Source organism: Astyanax mexicanus, chromosome 15, assembly GCF_023375975.1.
Source record: "Astyanax mexicanus isolate ESR-SI-001 chromosome 15, AstMex3_surface, whole genome shotgun sequence".
Taxonomy (NCBI): domain Eukaryota; kingdom Metazoa; phylum Chordata; class Actinopteri; order Characiformes; family Acestrorhamphidae; genus Astyanax; species Astyanax mexicanus.
The window spans coordinates 21,475,020-21,496,102 of record NC_064422.1 but is presented as its reverse complement, the minus strand read 5'-3'; the positions used below and the strand labels follow the sequence as shown (position 1 = coordinate 21,496,102).

Sequence of the window (21,083 nt, the reverse complement as noted above, 5' to 3'; positions counted from 1 at the left end):
CAATTTGTAAAAAATATTCACTACCACAGAATTTGTTGATTCATTTATGCTTTATTGTTTTTTTGAATATTTGTCTAACCTAATGACTTATAAACAGTATTTTTCTTACAGTGCAAAAGTAATAAGGTAAATAAATAAACACTCATCAGGTTCCAACTCAACAACACATGAATCATTTCATAAATAGCACAAACTAAACATTACAAGAAACAAACAAAACGTTATATTCATCAGTAGGCAGGCACGGTTGTCACATCTAAAAATAACAAGGCACAGCTGTTAACTGAAAGCCATTCCAAGTGACATAAAGCACACAAAAGACTGTTTAAGACTTTTTTTGTTTGCTAATTAATTCCATATTTCTTCTTCACAGTTTGGGTGGCTTTAGCATTACAATGCAGAAAAAATATTTATAAATAAAAAAACACAGATTTTACTATGTATACACAATTTTGACTGGTACTGTAGGTCAGTTAACTAAAAGTAAATGGTGTGGTTGTGTAGAAATGCAGACAAGTAATCTGATGTCCACAAAAACATGTGCAGCAGTCAGTGATGCCAGCCCTTTTACCATGGGAACTTAAGAGTCACCAAGTTGACAAAGTGCTAGTTCAATAAAAAAAAAAATATATTTTGTAATATTTGTTTAAGACTTCCAGTAGACCTAATTCTAGCTTGGTTTGTGCGTTGGATTTAAGAACTTTGTATCGTAAGTCTGCAGGTATCAGTCTTCGGCTGTGCAATAAAATAAATAATACAATTTACTTGTGCAACAAACTGTTTATTTTTCACCTTTTTAATCTTCTATATGGCTCAAAATATGACCTGAACAACGTGTGTATGTAATACACACATACAAATTTTAAATTTACTCATATCTGTAGCCTTTTTACTCCAATAGTGTGCAATATTGTTCAAAATGTCTGGTCCTTAAACCACCAGTGAGGCACTTTTCTGGCTGTTGGTGCTTTTGAGGCTCTTGATACTGGAGTACCTTGTATTTCCTACTGTTCCTTGTGATCTCCAGCTGCTTCTACCACCCTTTCCTGTGAACAGCGGTGGCCGCCTGGATTTGTTTGACCCTGTACCACTTCCCAGTGCAAGGTTCTGTACATTTTGCTTCAGATTCCCTTCATCAGGCTCTGCCCTCTGTTCCACATCCTTCCAAGGTACCAACTCATCCCCATTTTCCATTAACCACTTTCGGGTGACGTGAATGATCTCGACCAGGCTGGAAACAGCTGAAAGAACTCCCACAGCGAAGTAGAAGACCAGGAAGACTGTCTTCTCCATAGGTCTGGAGGTGAAGCAGTCTACAGTGTATGGACAAGGAAAGCGACTGCAGGGAAACTGCGCCTCCACGCGAAAGCCGTACAGCAGCCACTGGCCAACTAAAAAGCCGATCTCAGAAAGAAGACGGAAGCCGACGTTGACCATGTAAAGAAGTTTAAGATGACGCTGCTGCTTTGCCACCAACAAACTGGATACAGATCCTTGTTGAAAGTCCTGGTGTTTTTTGTGGTGGTGCATGGCATACATAAGAAAGACCAGAGCAGGTGTAGAGATGAGCACAATATGGAAGACCCAAAAGCGATACTGGGAGATAGGGAAAGCCTGGTCATAACAAACCTGCTTACAGCCGGGCTGCAACGTGTTGCACGAAAACTCCTCTTGCTCGTCTTCAAACATATCACTGGCCACCGTTCCCAGGATCAGCATCCTGAAGACCAGCATGAGGAGCAGCCAAAAACGGCCCAGCATGGGCGAGTTCGCCTGGAGTGACTCGAAGAGTCCACTAAGGAAACCAAAATCAGTCATGGCGGAAGGTGGAAATGTAAAGCTTTTGGTCCAAGCAAGCCAGAAATAAGCTTTTTCCTTGAATTTTGAGATTACTGGCTGGAAACGATGACGTTTGCCAAGACTAGAAGTTTATCCATTGTCCAATATTCTCAAGTCAAACCCAAATTAATTCCACTAGACAAAAAACTGAAATGATGATATCCACCAGGGGTAATATTTTATGGTTAGCTCCTACCATCTTGGGGGAAAAAAGACCATGTCCATTTGCATGTATTCCAAGTGGATTCCCAAGCACCAGAACTTTAGGTCCTCATAATTGCTTTGGTCCAAGGGCAACAGCAGATATGATAGGCCTCTCAGTCATTCAGAGTCAAATATTAAGTCCAGGACTGGCTAACTGAATGGACATGGATCCACAGAGCCCAACCGCTTTCTAGTACAAGTCCGGTCTCCTCCCAGCAGCTCCTTCCCTATGATAGAAAAGCCTCTACTCTACTTATTTTAGCTTGTGGAAAGAAAGAAAGAAGGAAGCAGTTCCTGATGACTGTAATTAGTCCAAAGTGAGGGAACACATTCAGAACATGGACGTAATGGTCATATCTCTATCAGGGTTCAAACAGTCAAACAAAACTTGTTTATCCAGCTTAATGAGGGGTTCAACTTGTTGGGTAATGGCAGGAAATGTGTGTAGACACAACAGCTTCAGCAGAGCACTGCAGCTGCAGTTCCTAAGGGACATGACCACTCCTTAAGGTTTGAAAAACTGAACTCTGGAGATGCAGTTATTTTGCTTTCACATTTTCGGAAACTCAAAACTGCTTAGCATTTTTCATTTGTAGTAAAGATCCAATCAACATAGAAAACCAAGGTGCTGTGAAAATGTATATTCAGTAATGTCAAATAATGAAAATATAGCTCGAAACAGGACAGTCTGATGGGACAGTTACTAACATTATATCTTATGGTCGGTTTTCACTGACTTTTTTTTTTTTTTTTAGCCAGATGGCACCGGTTATAGCCCACTGCAGTTTTGTAGTCAGCGCCATGTCGTTTATGCCCATATTTGGGTTTCTGTGTCTTTGCTGCATTTGTCTATGAACAAAATGAATTAACTTTTCCCGCCTCAACCACATTCTGGAAATGAATATGGTAAGATCCCAATAACATGCAATAAAGCAATCAGCATGTAACTTGCAATTCACTTTAAGAACCAGTTGCACTCCAACTTTGGTAAACTATTTCAATGGCACAGACACCTTGGACACATCTAATGCTCCTCAGAAGAGGACACTAAACTCCAGGAATAGTATTTTCGACTTGTTTATTATTGGTGTAGCAATGCACAAACCTATAGCATGTGCAGGATATGCAAACTGTTACATGTCCATGTATGTAACAAGTGAGGGTGTATGCACACAAACGCGTTGACAACTGAACACCAAGTACAGAATCGCACTGTGAAATAGAGGGGATGCATTTCACAGTGATTTATAAATAGGGTTACAAAGGCCCAGATGCAGAGTCAAATACAACAACTGGTATAAAGTTTATTTTGGCAAAGCTTTAAGTGTAAAAAGACAACATAGAAAATATTTACAAGACATCACAACACAAAAAAAGCCATAAAAAACTTCAGAATCAGAATAAAGGATCAATCAATTACAGTACACATATGAAATCTTCAATAATTCTAATGAAAACAAATACAATTTTTAAACTTGTTAATAAAACTGTAAAACAAAGCTTTACATCAGATCAACTAGATGTAACAGTGCTTCAGGTTCCCACTAACTCAAGTACTAAAAGGAATTTTACTGTAAAAGGTCACTAGATCATAACTAGCAAGGAGGGAAATATCATTCATCAGAGTCAGAATCCAAAGCATAGGTGATTGGTTTTTTGGTCCGTGCTGTTTTTGACCTGGGGGCCACAGAAGATGACATCACATCCAGTGAGAAGCTATCGTCATCCTCCCACTTAGATTTCTGAGAGGGAAAGAAAGAAAAGTTTATTAATCAGATCAAGTCAGATTCAAAAATCCATTCCAATGTGAAAACATTTCCAGCAGAGTGGTGTACAATTATGTACCTTTCCAGCGGTGGCTTTACCCATGAGGCGGGCCATAAGGTTTCCTCCATCAGAATCGCTGCTCGACTCATCACTGCTCAAAACAACCTTCCTCTTGCGCACGGATGCCTTTTTGGCAGATGGGGCTGGAGCAGAGCCTTCAGAGTCGCTGGAGTTTGACTTTTTGGCCGCGGTTGTTTTAGCAGGGGGTTTGGACAGGGCGTCAAGGATAGAGGGCTGCTTCACGTCTATTGAGAAAATGAGCATCATGGTTAATTTCACATTTTTTCCTGCTACATAAAGTAACTGCCTTTCTGATTTACACAGATTAGCCATAACATTAACACCACATCCTTGTTTCTACAATTGTTCACTGACCATTCCCCATTGAGCATATAGGAACATGTAGTTCTATAATTAAAAACTGCACACAGTCTCCTTCTAGACTCCTTTAACCCTGTTCAGTTGTAAATGACTTCAAATCCATCACAGAACAGGTATTATATTTGGGCGGTGGGTCAATCTCAGGACTGCTGTGACACTGACATGGTGAATGTGTGTTAGTATGTCTTGCAGGGGTATGAGTGGATCAGACACAGCAGTGCTGCTAGAGTTTTTAAATAATGTCCACTCACTGCCCACTCCTACCTAGTCAGTATATATTCAGCAGCAATGATGTTCCCAGTTTCTTAACCAAAGAAATAAGTGCTTAAACACTTAACTGTTGGCAAATTGTGCTAACTATTACAAAGAAAGTCACTAAAATGACCCATAAATGACCTTGAATCAATTTGAAACGAATGTAGCCTTCTAAGCTCAACTTCTTAGTAAAGAAACTGAAGCATCGCAGAGGCCAATGCTAAAGATTTGTGGGTGGATACAAGACTGTGGCAACACACCAGCAACTGTTCCTTTCTTCTTGGGGGCAGCGGTCTTCTTGGGGGCAGCGGTCTTCTTGGGGGCAGCGGTCTTCTTAACTGCAGGTTTCTTGGCACCTTCTTCTGCTGTCTTTTTGACAGCTTTTTCTTTAGGCTTGGCTGTGGGTTTCAAAGGAGCACTATCAGCTGTAAAAAAATAATAATAATAAAAACATAGACTGTTTTTTGTATTTGTATTTTACCATTTGTCTATGCTCAATTTGATGTGAACATGCTTACAGGTATCAGTGCTGGTGACAACCGCTTTCTCCTTTGGTTTAGGTTTGGCTGCTGCTTTTTTCCTGAAAGAGAAAGAAGAAAGTAAGAATTTATTCCACAGAAGTGGACACAACACAACAGCATAGAAAAAGAAAGAAAACCAAAAACAAGAGAAGCAGAACAAGGAACATAAAGAAGTAAACCTACGGTGGAGGCTTGACAGGAGAGTCTTCTTCACTGTCAGAAGCAGCTTTGGGCTCCGGAACAAACATGTCATCATCACTGTCAAGAACTGCTGAAGTTTTCTTTTTGCCCAAGCTTTCCCAATTTTCTGCCTCATCCATGCTGCTGTCCAGGGAATATTTAACAGAAGCTGGAAAGCAACACAGAAATCAGCAATATTGAGAGTAAGTATAAAACATACAATAATTAAATCACACACAAGTAAAACAGACATTTAATATGGAGCACAGACAAGAGAAAACAAAAGGAATTTCCAAGCTTTTAGATTCCACATAGCAAGTGCCAGAACAAGAGAGAGTCAAACAATTACTTGCATTATGACACCTTCAATAAACTGCAGGATACCCATGCTATTGTGCAGCAAATCTGCAGACTAGCTGTATTAATGTAAGATGTCTTATCAACAGCAGCACTGATACTGCTTTAATCATGGCCTGCACGAGTACTGCTATTCTAAATTTAGAATGACTGAACAAGCCACACCAGAACAAACAAATCATTCTAAGGATAACATGGCAAGGTCAATCAGGGAGCGGTGGAAGCGCATGCAAGAGTGAGCGAGCAAACGCACCAGCAGCTTTTCTTCCATGTTTTTCTCTAGGGGCTGTGTCCATTGGGCTAGTGGTCTTATCAGAGCCTGAAAGGTCTTCATCTTCCTCATCAGACCAAGGGTTTCTTGTTGTTTTCTCCTGCACAGGTTTAAATTGGAGTGTGGTCTGCTTGCTGGACTTAGAGCCTGGGGGAAAAGAAAATGCATTCAGCCCTCAAGAGTTCCAACAACAGATAATTAACTGAAAGACTGTTTTAAAGCTTTCAAAAGTCCTTCACAAATCCTAATGTTAACATCGACCTTTACATAATCCATTTAGAACTTATCCTTTCTACCCTTTAAAAAATAAAATCATTTTAATAACACCATGCATAGATTTATTTAATGTGCCAGTGCTTGAAGTACCTTTCTCCTTAGTAGACTCTTTTTTAACTTTCTTGGTAAGACGTGCAGCCAGTCCAACCTCAAGAGGCTCTTCTGCTTCCTCATCTTCAAATTCCATCTTCATCACTACACTTTCCTCATTTTCACCCTAAAAAGAAAAATAAAAGATGAAAGTGAAGCAGAGAAATATAACTGTAGTTCACTACACTGCATTAGTTATAAGTTTAAACACCCACAGAACAGTTTGCAAGATTAGCCTAAATAATATATCTTAGCACCACAAAAGCAGCAGCGTAAACAGTTTATTTCTGACTACCTCTTGATACAATACAAAGTGCTAAAGCTCCATAACGGGAGGTGAAGTGAATGTGGAGCAGAATGTTACCAACTATAACAAATTAAATAAATAAATAAAATCTCCATTCAAAATGTAAGCAGATGTATGTATTCATTAGAACGTACTTCGAACGGAATTCAGTATGAAGTTTATTAAGCTATAAATGCACGCACCTTGACTGAACCTTTCTTGCCTTTTGTCTTCTTGTAGTCAGCCTTGTTGACTGCCTGGTCTTTCATAGTGCTGGTGATGCGGGGGATGACTCTGCGGCCCTGAGGTGTAGGCAGGGTCTCGTCCTTCATCTTTACCACCTTGGTTCTGCCACCTTTTCCCTTAACCTGGGTCACTTTGGCCTGGGACTCCTTTTCAGCCTGCTCTACACGCTAAAAGATCAGAAAACAGTAGATTAGGCCATTTGTAAACTCATGCACAACATTAAATCTATGTTTTGGACCAAAAGACAGAAAAGCCAAAACAGGATCTCAGTAAATAACAATTGAAGTCCAAAATAAATGTCCAACAGAAGAAAAGCTCAAAGGCTAACTAGAAAAACAAATTGCTGGTTTTGATTGTGCATTTTACCTCCAGCTCCTCTGTGAAGGCAGCTAGATCCGCCTGCCACAAATCTGAAGGGGTCTTTTTTTCCAGCATGTTCAACTCTGTGAGCTACAACAGAAAGCAGACATACATTTAATTTAATAATAAAAAAAGGAAAAATGAAAATGTAATGAGTGTTGCACAAATTATTTTATAATTCTCACTGATACCTTAGCATCTCTTTGCTTGCAAAGCTCATCCTTCTTCTCTTTGGTGAGGTACCACATGGGCATGCTCAGCAGGTAGTTGTAGTCAGGTCCTGATGTTTGTTCCTCCTTTTGTTCATCTTCCTCCCCTGCATCTATCTCCACCTCCTACAAGGAATAAATTAAAATGATTAAAGACATAATTCTAATAAATGACAAACCATTCCAACAAGTGACTTGAATTCAAGTCCAGAAATGGACACCACATAGGTCTCAGATCTCTCAGCATTCACTGCAATAGCTTTTTATAAATCTAAACAACTAAACAGTTAACAAATGGGTGTTTGTTTGCAGCATACCTTTTCCTGGGCTTGTTTCCACACTTTAACAGGGTCAGAGTCGTATCCCATCTCCTGCAGCATGCGGATCAACTCCTTCTTAGGTTTGTTTTCTAGAACAAATTACAACGGCAAGTTATTTGTGCTCACATTTAACACATGACAAACAGCACATACAACATTGTTAGTGGAAGTACAAACTTAACTCTTATATAAATTCCTCATTTAAAAGTTTTAGAACACCCCAGAGTATTTTTGTTGTTTACATCATTGGTCAAAGAACTCACTGCTGGCTTGTAGCAACTGAAATAAAATGAGCTTTGGAAATAGATGCAACTAGACATCAGATGGACAAATAGATGGACCAGATAGTATTACTGCACTCTTTACACAACACAGAAGATTCAGACTTCTATCACGATAACTAGAAAAAGACAAACACCGATGACTCTGTAACTATTAAAATGATATGTCTTTTCTTTAGAGAATTTACAAGTAAAGCCAGAGATCAGTGAGCACAGTTTTCTATACCTTCAAAAGAAATGTACACTAATAATAAAATAAAGCAGCTTGTCTAGGTCATATAGCACATCCACTGGACTACTAAACAAAAGGGTTGTTCAACTGCATGTTAAATAAAAAAAAAATTAAAAAGCCAGTACCAAGAAAAACAAACAAAAAAACAAACCATTACTACTGTGCAATTGCACAGCTGCAATAAAAGGGACCCAAAAAAAAAAAAAAAAAAAAAAAAAAAAAAAAAAAAAAAAAAAAAGCAAAACTTACCGATTACCAGAGTGCCCTCAATTTTCTCCAGAATGAAACGGGCCTGATTAGACAGCTTAGCACTTTCAGCTCCCAGCATGCCAACGAGCCAGGCCTTCCTCAGGACATAGTATTTCAAACGAAGCTCAAAGAAGTCCTTTAGAATGTCCTGGACAAATTCGTACTTCTTTAGACTGCCCACATGGTCAAACAACACCTGCAGGGGAGAAAGTAAACAGTGGCTTAATTGTAGGAGGAGGTTTGAAACTAAAAGCTTTAATACATGCAATCATGACATCAGTTACAGGTCGATGATCTTAAAGCTGCTTTTTTTGAGGTAAAAATGCCTCATTACTTATACAGACCTGCCGAACTAAAAAAACAAAATTCATGAGCATCCCTCGCTACCTTTAAGAAACTCCTGAAGACAGAGCTCTTCAAAGAGCACTTACTCATCTAATACCTTTAACAAACTACTTCTAACCTCATTTCCTTCTTCCCCTTCTTCTCTTCTTTATCCCACTATTTCCCTTTGGCCTCCATTAGGCCCTGCCTGAAATATTTTAGCCTTGAACTTCTGTGTCCTCCATTATTAAATCTACATCATTATCTGCAAGTCACTAAGGGTGAAGGTGCCAGCCAAATGTAATAATATAATTTTTATAATTCTGCTAGTTCCCTGTGCGTTTTTGGGAGGAAATCAGTAATAGTGTAGTTTAGGTCTGGCAGACTACAGACTTTTTTTTTTTTACTGTACTATGTCAGTGGAGACAGAGAAAGATACTTTAGCAGTCACTGCATGTCAAGAGGACATGGTGAAAGGAGAGAACTCATTACAAGCATTATGTACAAGCATACTAGGTCAAAATGCAAAATTTGTACATGTTGGCAGGTCTGATTATATAACTTCAAATAAATCACTACATTAACAGAAAGCCAGGTTTGGATGATTAGGTTAACCATATACATGCAAGTTATATACATGTACTATTAGAAAGAAAATGGAAGAAAAAAAAAAAAAGTACGTTTTTTTTTTTTTTTTTAATGTGGATATTAATTAAGCAAACATGTGTGTGTGTTTAGGTGTGGCATTGCCCTTACCATGGAAGTGCAGGTGAGGGGGCTCTGCAGTTTGAAAACTTTGTGCAGACCTGCAGCCTCGGCCTCTATGAGTCTCTCCTCAGTCATTTTCACCACAAAGCGCACTGTGGAGTCAGTGTGGTACTCCCTGTAGTCAGTGATCAGGGCGGGGACTTTGTCAGAGCCGTTCAGCATCACCTCCAGCACATTCTCTTTGTACGACTGAAGAAGGTAAAACGGTCAACGGGCATTCTCTAAAACATTTTCTTTTCTAGACACATTAGGAGCTTAGTGTGTGTGTGTTTTTTTAACTAATGTTTTACTTACCTGTGTCCAGGTTTTCACAGGCAACTCAGAGATCTCGATAGTGGTGGAGTCTATGATTGACACCTCTCCGCTGATCAGGTAGTGGTTGCTTGTCAACTCCTCAATGGTTCCCTTGAAACCCTTATAACTGGGAAGCTGAACAAGAGAATACAATTGACAACATTGTAACATCTACATTGTAACTAATGCACAACAGTATGTGTGTGTCAACTATACATAAAAAAATAAACAAGCATTGTTGTTTTTCCTAAAGCCCTATCCGGACTAGATTAGGTTCTTGGGTCCTGGGGTCATTTTCCCTTTTATTTGGGGGGAGAAGGATTTTATTCCCCATCCAGAACGGAAAAAATAAATAAATAAATAAAAAACCCTCAGTGGTCTGACTGGTCAAAGGCACTTGCTTATGCGCAAATCTTTGTGGCTCAGAAGCAAAATCAACTTTAGAGACAAGTGGACTGAAACAAGCATACTAGGAGGTCAAAATGTGTGCTTGTTACACTAAATGCATACATGTTGGCAGGTCTGATGAGGTATTTCACGTAAAAATAAATAAGACCTTTAAGCGGATAAATTGTTCTTACCATTGGCAGCGGCTCATCACCATTAAGCATTCGATGGATGTTGTTAATGATTTCACGAACATCAAAGTTGGGAAGTTTGCATGCCCAGCCTGTGCCGATGCCATCACCACCGTTGACCAGCACCAGGGGGATGATAGGGATGTACCACTCAGGCTCCACCTTTACGTTATCATCGTAGTTGTACTTGAGCAGGTTGTCATCCACAGAAGGGAACAGCAGTCGGGAAAGAGAGCTGCAGAGATAGCGGGGTGGAGCACAGGGTTATTGAGAGGGACAGCAATGTTTTTGTTTTTGCTAAGCAGCGGAAAGATGGCAAGACGAAAGAACGGCAGACGTGTACTGACATGCAATAAGACATGGAAGGAACATTCTTCATCTGGGCAACATCAGACAGTGCAGTTCTAAACTGAAAATATGGATTGACACCAAATTCTTCAAATTTCTTAACACTTTTTTCTAGGAGTACCTGAGCATGGTGAAGATGTATCTGGGACTGGCAGAGTCTTTGCCTCCGTGCAGGCGTGTGCCAAACTGACCCAAAGGCTGTAGCAGGTTCAGATTGTTGCTACCAACAAAGTTCTGCGCCAAACCCACGATGGTCATCATCAGAGAAATCTAAGAATCAGAAAAGAATTAATTATAAAAAAGAAAAGTGACTTTCTTCAGTAAAAAGTCATAAAGAAGTAGGCAAGCAAACCTCTCCATGGTGGTAAGCAGACATCTCTGCAACAGAACCAGCAAGCTGAGCCACTTTCACCTCCCTCTTGTCATTTCGTTTGAAGCAGCAGAACAACACCTTCCTCTGACCTGGCTTCAGACCTGACAGCAGAAAACACAGCTCACTTTAAAATACAATTTACATCATCCATCATTACATCAACGTATCCTGAGATACTTACTAACTGTTTAGGTAATACATTTTTTTTTTACAGGCTGTATGAAAAGGTAGTTTGCAAGTGTGCTGTCTTTTATATAGCATGTCTTACCATCAACCAGGCACGGGATGGAGCGCTCATTGTCTGAGTTGGAAAACTGCACCAGCTCCTTGTTGACGAAGTCATGGTAGGTAAGGGATGAAGTCTCCTTACCATAGAGGTACTCCTGTTCACAAAGAAAAAAAGGTATGCAATTTATTATATAAAAAAAAAAAAATTAAAAATTCACCACATGAATAAACATTTCTGGTAGTTGGCACAGTCAGATTTCAGACCTCTGGCAGGTTGTGCTCTCGACGCTGGCGCCTGTTTATCATGAAGCTGGTGAGCCACTCCTTTCTTTCCTCAATTTTCTTCCTACTAAAGGCCTGGAGAAAGACAGTCAATGTGTTAGAAAGCAGGTACGCATATGAATGTCAAGTGATTATTCAGGAAACCTCCAATAGTAGGTCTTAGTTTTAGAAGACACTGAGTGTGTCCAGAATCTTCTGCTGCTACTCCTCCTCCTCCTCCTCCTCCTCCTCCTCTCCTACCACAAGAAAAGTGAGGTTCTACTGTCATGTAAGTTTGTCACTCCATAAAAGCCTTCTTTTGCCTCCTCCATTATTCCGGCAGACGAAAGATGGTGTCAGTAAATTAGTTTCCAGGTCACGGAGGAGAGGAGGTGGACCAGCAGGAAAAAAATGTGTAACTTTTAGAAATTCTGGACACAGCCATTGCTTGTCAAATGAGCTATAATAGACCAATGAGACGTGTAGTTACCAGGGTGATAGCCTCGTCATCTGCAGGCCCAGAGTACCTAAACGGAATGCGATGCCTCGCCATGTCCGAGAAATACTCTTTGGCCTCTTTGGATGTGCTGGTACCCAAACCTGCACAGGGACAAGGGAAATGTTCAGGCAAAATATCATAATGCAAATATTAGTTCAACATCACACTTAATTGTGATCCCATCACCTCAGCTTGTGAGACAAATACACAGCAAAGATGGCTGCTTACATTTGGCGATGTACTACCACAGGTGTTTAGGACAAACCTTTGTAGTATTTGATTTTCCATGATTTAATGTTGTTTTGCTTCTCTTTCCATTCTGTGAACTCTGGAATACTGTAGAAGGAAAACTCCTGGTTCTTAGAGGACACCTGCAACCCAAATGAAGAAACAGTCAAAAGAGTGTGTGAATGATTACTATTGGCTACTGTTATATGGTTAGTTGCAACAACAGTAAAATGCAAACAATCTGTATCTAGTTATTGCAACACACTCACCTTAATGATGGGAGTGATGAACTCCTCCAGAAAGTTGTGCCGCAGCAGCGAGGGCCAGTTGTGGTGAATGAAATTAATCAGGAGCCCTTTAATATGAGATCCATCCTGATCCTGTAGGACATAAACCCAAAAGAAAGCACATTACAACAAGCTCTGAAAAACCTAATTCTTGAATAAATAATAAATGCCTAAAACAAAAACTACAACTGCAATCAAGAGGCTGACCTGATCTGTCATGATCATCAGTTTTCCGTATCTGAGCGATTTAAGTGAATCAGGGTCGCTGTAGTTCTTCCGATACTGCAGGCCCATGATCTTAATGATGTTATTGATCTCAGCATTCTCCATGATCTGCAACAGATACATCATTACAAACTGTTGCGAGGCAAAGAAGCAAGAAGGTCCAATCTGAAAACAGTTTGTATCAACAGACCTGTTTGTGAGAGGCCTCTCGCACGTTCAGCATTTTACCCCTCAGGGGAAAGACCCCGTAGCGATCGCGGCCCACCACACCAAGTCCAGACACGGCCAGGGTTTTGGCCGAGTCTCCCTCGGTAAGGATCAGAGTGCAACCGGCAGAGTGTTTGCCACCTGAATATCAAATATGCAGAGACAGAAAACTTTATAAATTAAAACACACACAACTTGCCTAGGTCATACATTTGCATTGAGGGGCCATAACTTCTGATATATCGTTATGCAATGCTCTCGATTCTAATAGTAACTATGTGACTCATCCTACCTGCATCATTGGCGTCATCCAGTTTAGGAACTCCCTTGATCTTGGTGTGTTTGACGGCAGAGCATTTCTTGTTGAGCTGATTTTGAGCCTTAAACTTTACCCAGTTCATTATGCTGTCCACAATGCCACAAGTATTGGCCTATAAAAGGGAAAGCAGAGAAAAACATTTAAAAATAAATAAACTTACAAAAAGACCAATTCCACATTTAAAAGGGTGTTAAAGCACTACATGTTCCTATAGGGAAAAATAGTGTAGAAGTGTAAACAGTTGCTTTAATTAGTTGACATTGGCACTCTTGAAACCAGTATCACATTAGGCTTTAATATACAATAACCACATAAGTTTTCATTTTGGGAATCCTGAGAGCTCCACACTTTTTTTTTTATAACTCCAGGTATTAGTGTAAACTAAAATCAGCTAGTTTAGATCATCAATCATGTATTGACTTAAACATTCTGTTTAATAAATTCAACGAAAGATGTAGACCTCATTAATAGTGTTACAGAATTAGACATTAGCATGTATAGGTCAAAGATATTTGGATAGTCTAGCAGGGGGAGCTGTTTAAAGCTATAACAATGATAAGGGAACAGTTTTGTAAAAGACACCAAAAACAATTACATTTCAAAACAAAGATATTTATTAAAACAAACATTACCATCGTATGGATTATATTTGACAACACTTTAGCAGCTAATATTTAGATTCTTCTATTGCCATGTCTGTCAGCATGAATCAGACATCCATTTAAACATGCAGATATCAGTACTATGTAAATTAGGTGAAAACCAAAATTAAAAATCTATTTACAGTATTCAGTCATAAATTTAGGAAAATTGAGTATTTTTGTGTGGCACTCAAATTAGAATTGATTAAAAATAATGGTTACAAACCTGCTTAATGAACTTCTCGCTGAGAAGGCAGGTAGATCCGAAGCTTTTTTGCTGTAGAGTCATGTTCTCTTTGGTCTGAGAGTCGAAGCTTGGATTCTCGATCAGGCAGTTCACGAACAGCCACATGTGGTTCTTCACCTGAGGGAACAGAACAGAACAAACACGCCGCATTTATTGATCAAATTACCCTGTGCTCCGTCACGTTATTACAACATTATAATAAATATAAATAGGTGAAGGTCACATAACCAGTAGCTCAATTACAAGTGCTTATGTGCTCTTGAGAAGCAGTGCAAAAACATGTCTACAGAATCCTGAAAAAGGTTGTATTACCTGGAATGGTTTGACAGCCACACCACCTTTATTCCTTTTCTTCACCACTTCAATCAGCTTTGACACAATCTGATCTGCCACATAGTCCGTGTGTCTACCACCCTAAGAAAAATATGTGCAAAAACACAATTTATTTAAAAAGCTACAGGCGACATAGATGCAACCTTCATTTTAAATTGTACATCTGGAGAAGTTATACCTTTGTGGTAGCGATGCTGTTGACAAAACTGACTTGTTGGAAGCCCTTTTCACTCAGGGTGAGACACACTTCCCAGCGTGAGTTCACCACTTCATGCACTACAGTGAGAGGAGTACCGGTCTCATCCACTTTATCCTTCAAATACAGGTCCACGTAACTACGGAATCCATTCACCTAAGAAACAGACAAGATGACACCAGCGTAAGTAGCATATACGGCACCGTACATATATTTAAAACTCACATTTAGGATCTCAGACCAAAATAACCCTTCCCATATCATCACTCATGTGCGGTATTCAGTTTTTTATTTATTTATTTTTACATATTCCCCACTCAGAGTTCATACACTTTTTAACCAATAAATTTCCCTGACTTTTTCATGCCTTTGAGAGAAATTTTCATGACCATACAATTTTTAAAACATCAGTTCAGACATGGGTAATAAAACCAAAAATCAACCAAAATTATAATCGAAATTGATTATAGTATGTCTAAAATAAATCTGACACACAATATTAAATAATGAAATACAAGCTCCATTGTGTAGGTCTAAATTACTGGCTCAAATTTGATTTCCTCTATCGATAAACGAAAACACATATTTGTAGAGCAAATTTCCATGACTTTTCCAAAACTTTCTGGGTATTTTTATTTTTCCAAAACTTATCCAGGCCTGGAAATTGCTATTTTTCACATCCCATGACTTTTCTAGGTTTTTCATGACTGTATGAACCCTGCCACTGTACACGTCCAGGTACTGTCCCCTGAGCATCTTGTACCAAACTAAAAACTGATATTGTCCCAACTGAAAGAATTGCCCAGTAATCGTAACCAAGGTAAAATCTTTTTTTTTTTGCTGTTACCAAATATTAAAGTGTCTATGTTCGTCGGAATGGAAAAGAAAAACATGCATCAAGTCAACTCCAACATTAATAATTTCTATTCAAATTTCAGATTTATTTAATCTTAACTACACAGTCTACCCATTCCAACCAATACAGGTTAAAAATAAATGTTACTCACAGACAGCTTGGTGCCGTTGAGGAGGACACGCACACCCTTGGAGGCCCCAGCAATGTCATATGCTCGTCTAGTCATAAGGGCCACAGTGTCTCGGTCCAGTGACTGCATCTTGAACTTGGTCAAGTCTGGCCGGAAGGTGATGCAAGTGTAGTCATCGCCACTAAACGGCTTGATTTTTGCCTCACCAGCACGGCTCATGTTATCAAACCAGGTCTGCAAGAAGATGAAAACAATTATTTCACAAGCTCTAAAATTCTGAATTCCCTTCTGCATCAGTTTTATCCCCCTACAAAAGCAGAATAAAAACATGTCTGACCTGCTTGAAGGAATACTTTGACTCTGCACAGGCAGTCTCTACGGTGAACTTGGTGCTGAAGATGTTACACAGCTTTGCTCCATAGCCATTTCGACCACCTGTGTTAAAATGTACAGAAATATATCAAAATAGTTGAAAAAAATGACGTAAAAGTAAACTTTGCAGAAACTTTAAACAAACATAAATTGCCATAACTGCATCCAATTCCAAACACCAAAGACAATGCCTCACCTGTGACCTTCTTCTGGTCATCATCATAGTTGCTGGATGTAAGCAGCTGACCAAAAATGAGAGCAGGCACAAAGACTTTCTCCACTTTGTGCTCTACCACAGGAATTCCTTTTCCATTGTTCCAAACACTGATGGTGTTGTTCTCACTGCAGGAGCCAGAGAGACAGATCAGATTACATCAAGAGATATAGTCTCAAGTCTACAAGACTAAATACCCAATTCAAACAGATGCAGAGAAAAATATTTATAAGCAGCTAAGACAAAGGGCCAAACTCAAACACTCACGAGTCGATGTTAATCTTGATACAGTTCATGCTGTTGTCCCTCTGCTTGTTATCCGCAGCATTGACTGTAAAAGAAGTAAGCCACCATATTTAGGATACAATTGTAAATCCATGAAAGAGATTTTAATAGTAATAGCATTTGAATTTAGAACAATAAAAAAAACTTAGCAGTAGCAGTCTTAGCAGAATTATTCCTAGAGGACAACTATGATTTTAAAGATTTAAAGATTGAGAGATAATAACTGGAATGTATAGTTAATCAATCTTAATGATAAAAATTTAATTCCCATCCTAAGTCATTTTTGATCTTACATCCGATTCAAAAGCAGTCAAACACCCCTTTTGAGCCCCTTATAGTGTTTGGTCCCCTATTTCAGGCATTTAATGTAATTTGCAAATGGATGCTGTTCTTTCAAAGTGGCTAAGACTAAGCCGGTTATTTCAACTCATTTTGTGGATAATATATTGTCCCAGAAAGCATTTCGAAACAAAATGGTAATTTTAAGGTCATAAAACACCACTGGCATAACATAGCATAAAGCAATTATACTCTTTAAATCAAAGAGTATTAAATCAATCATAGTTTGTGAAACTATTTCTCTTCACCTACTGGAGTCCACACTGTTTATTTAGTTGCAGCTATTAAAGCATTGTCATTGCGCGACTGTCACATCATGTGAACAGACATACAGAAACACAATTGACAATATCGTGACAATGAAATATTATTGATTTAATGTCCATTTATTGTGCAACAAATCAATATCAATTATTCAGTCCATATAAAATCAGAAGTACACATTCATTTCTGACGCAAAGCTGGTTATGTCAGTTGCTAAGTGTGTCAACTTAACCGGGTCCTTAACAGTTAAAAAACAGACATATAAATTTATTTGTGAGCACTTTTTTGCTATTTTAGGGTGGACTGACCTGACTAATTTTTTTGGATGGAGGAATCCATATTCTCACAAACAGTGCACTACTTTACTATTTAAGTTGATAGATAAAAATAGGCGGATATGGTAAATACTTGTATTACCACACATGGTCAAACTTCGACATAATATTCAATAATCAAATTCTAAAGATAAGAAATACACAATGCACAACTGTAGTGGATAACACTCAACCTAGATGGTGGTAATGGTGACACTGCACAACGAACACTGCGCATATATGACAGAATAACAATCAAGTTTCTGAATAAACTCAGAGGTTAAACATAAACATGTATATTGCTATACCAAATTGTTCCACATACCCAAAATTTCATCAAAGATTTTATAGAGGCCGGGCACGAATGTGATGTCCCGACAGTTCAGTCCAACATCTTCGTCAAACACCCACATTTGCTAGAAGAGGAAAAGAGGGGAGAAAAGGAAGTAATTTCACGGGACTTGTAATGCCAAGGAAGCACCTTAAGTTAACTTATCAATTTTTGTTCTCCAGTTTTAGATACACAGTGTATTACTATTACAATATTTGTTCACTGATTTTTTGTGATAAAATGTGGTGAAATTACAGCAGCATAAAACAAGGTTTATATCATTAACAATATATATTATTTTGACCTACCTGTGAGAGCGGCTCCACAGAACCAATATAGGTGTCTGGCCGGAGCAAAATGTGCTCCAGCTGGGTCTTCTTTTGGTAAATGCGCTCCACGGACATCCTCCTGTCATCTTTCTTAGGCTTGCTCAGGGCCTTGTTCTCAAAGTATGACTAAGAAAAGAGAGAAAAAGGGAAAGTTGTAGATTTTTGTGCGGCACAACACAGTCAAAAACTAGGCAGATAGAGCTGATTTATGGCACTAGCTAGGAGTGTTTCTAGTGCTGTTAACTATATAACAGATTTAAAGGGTTAAAACTACTTATAACTGTGTTTATAATTAGTACGGTAAATATGTTATTTGGATGTGAACTGACGACTAATCTTCGTATCTCAAAACAATAACAAAAAAAGTTCTATTCTAAAAATAAAAAGGCAAATTGTCATTAACTGTTACAACAATGAACACATGTCTGAAAAAGAAATGAATAAAAAAACATTAGTAAACATTTACAGTAACTTAACTAAAAAAAAAACTAAGTTCCTTTTGTGTACCCTCACATATCTGGTGAGCTTAAACTGCTTTTCTTTATGTACTTTAACGTTAGATGGTGCTTAAAAAACATCCTGGGCACGCTAACCTAGTTTAGCTATGCTAACGCTCATATCGACGTATAGAATAAAATACTAAGAGCAATGCTCAAAATAAACTAGAAAAACGGCTTCCTTAGAAAGTGGAGACAGTTAACGTAAGCTAAATAAGTTAACGTTAGTTAACCTGTCCACTCCATAAAACAGGTTCAACAGATGATGTTTTTATGGATTTATATTTAAAATATTTGACAATAAAACGTCGTGCAAACGTAACAAGACGAAAAAAATTTACGTATTGACAAAGAAAACGCTAACAATTTAGCTAGCTTAACTTAGCTAACCTAGGACAACTAACGTAACCTAGTCAAATAATAGACGTGGGAATCCAGGTCCAGATATTTAAAATCCACCCCAGGATATTGTTACAACTGCCTGGGCGGCTATGCTGCAGTTTAGCAGCAGCAAAGCAGCCTATGCAGTTGGGACAAAATCCCGGGACGGATTTTAAGTACTTGGACCTGGATAAACCAGATCTATGTTATCTACACAAATAAGCGGTTAATCTTCGACTCAATAAAAATATATGTTTATAAATATAAAAGGTTATATAAACAGAAGCTACAGTAAAGTGTTAAGCCAGATACCCATTTAAAACCGCACAAAAACTTAAAACTAAACGACGCATAAAATACCAGCCATTAAGTTAACTTACCTTGAGCACTCCGTCCGTCTCAGCCATGTTCCCTCTTTATCAGTTAACTCAAACTCTATTAAAATACTGGTTAAAACCGAAAATTTATCCTGAGACTTTATTAACCTGCAAAACCGCGCTTACCTAAAGCTACACGCCCGACTGTCGCCTCTGTAAAATAACTATTTTACCTTACTTCACCTACCAAACTAGCTAATGCACTGACCGACTCTAACAGCCCTACTGCGAGCTAACGGACCGATTTCAAAATTCAAACTGTGTAGTACAGCCTCCCGCCAACGGACAGATCCAATCAAAACACACGAGCTGGAATAACAACCAATCAGAGCGCCGAAACGAGCAACAGTAGAGAGGGCGGGACAAGACTGGAGGATGCGAAACACATGCTCCGCCTTTTTACTAGACTTAAAAGCAACAGTGTTTAGTTTCATTTTCTTTTAGAAATGTGTTATCTGTACACTATATTTTTAAATATAAAACACATACCGTATGCAAACTGACACAGCCAGTTATAATGCATGTGCTGCGATAACAACCAATTAGAGGCCAAAACGAGCAACAGTAGCCAATTACAACAAAGAGAGGGCGGGACATGGCAAAGAGAACCAGAAAAACGCTGAAGAACGTACATGTTCCGCCCATTTTTCGGATTTAAAAACAACTGTGTTTAGGTTCATTATTTTTTTGTAGGTGTTTGTTATCTGTACACGATATTTTTGAATATAGAACACATACCTAAATATAAACCTTCAAATAATTTTAAGAACACCTAAATTATAATTATTTTAACGCAGAAACAGTTATAACGCATGTACTGCAACAGTAGCCAATCACAACATTGAGAGGGCGGGGCATGGCAAAGAGATCCAAAGAAACGCAGAAGACTGGGAGGATGCGAAAGACATGCTCCGCCCATTCATCGTATTTAAAAACAAAAAACAATAGAGCACACAAACCACTGGAAGTTGCTGGGAAAGAGCCTTTTAGCTTTTTTATGTTCATGATATGAAAATTACATTTGTCTAAATCCACATGGATCCTCATGAAAATGAGTACAATACCACAAGGCCAAGCAATACCAGTGCACACTCTGAGAAAATTAAAAATATTTCTTCACATATTTCTGTCAATCATAATACACAATACCAATTATATAAAAAATTAAATATATAAAAACATTTTTGGGTCACACAAGGATAGGAAATGTTCATAATTTCTGGAAACACATAGGAGCACCATTGATTAAGCAGCAGATTGCAGAAATGACAGACACAGTACATTTGGAGAAAATTTGGTTTATGCTGAAAAAAATCTGTAGCTTCTTAATATTATTCCTTAAATTATATGGGGATAATAGGGTTAGACAAGATCTACTCTGTACATCCTCCCTTAAACAGTATACATGGGAGAGTTGTTTACATGGGTATGTTTGTTTTTTCTTTGTTTTAGTAGATTTGGGTTATTATTACTGCATCTGTATCATATTTCACTGCATATGTGTCATGCTTGAATTGTAATGTAATTTTTCTGTGCATAAAAATATTGAATAAAAATATCTACTTCTATCTGAGCACATTTAAAAGGAAAATTTTCTTCTATATTAAAGAGTGCAGGAAATCCCAGGCCTGTGGTCACTTGCTGTATGAAATTG

At 38.5% G+C, this 21,083-nt stretch overlaps 2 protein-coding genes across 2 annotated transcripts; both read right to left on the bottom strand.

Annotated features, from left to right (window-relative positions):
• Positions 1-384: 384 nt before the first annotated feature.
• LOC103034289 (gap junction delta-3 protein) lies at positions 385-2,249 on the bottom strand. The gene has a single exon (XM_007255166.3). The coding sequence runs from the start codon at positions 1,816-1,818 to the stop codon at positions 931-933; it is 888 nt and encodes a 295-aa protein (XP_007255228.1). The 5' UTR covers positions 1,819-2,249; the 3' UTR covers positions 385-930.
• An 855-nt stretch (positions 2,250-3,104) lies between these two features.
• Positions 3,105-19,675, bottom strand: top2a (DNA topoisomerase II alpha). Its single transcript, XM_007255156.4, has 35 exons — positions 19,433-19,675; positions 18,154-18,300; positions 17,840-17,930; positions 16,580-16,643; positions 16,295-16,440; positions 16,064-16,161; positions 15,748-15,960; positions 14,723-14,896; positions 14,524-14,625; positions 14,191-14,328; positions 13,297-13,435; positions 12,988-13,145; positions 12,780-12,905; positions 12,555-12,665; positions 12,323-12,428; positions 12,049-12,158; positions 11,562-11,654; positions 11,338-11,452; positions 11,049-11,170; positions 10,818-10,966; positions 10,352-10,583; positions 9,771-9,905; positions 9,465-9,665; positions 8,385-8,580; positions 7,620-7,711; positions 7,285-7,428; positions 7,100-7,183; positions 6,691-6,900; positions 6,202-6,328; positions 5,818-5,982; positions 5,211-5,376; positions 5,025-5,086; positions 4,767-4,931; positions 3,889-4,115; positions 3,105-3,785 (listed from the first exon to the last, which is right to left on the bottom strand). Exons 1-35 carry the CDS (start codon positions 19,457-19,459, stop codon positions 3,657-3,659), a joined length of 4,764 nt encoding a protein of 1,587 aa, XP_007255218.3. The 5' UTR covers positions 19,460-19,675; the 3' UTR covers positions 3,105-3,656.
• Between the last annotated feature and the right edge of the window lie 1,408 nt (positions 19,676-21,083).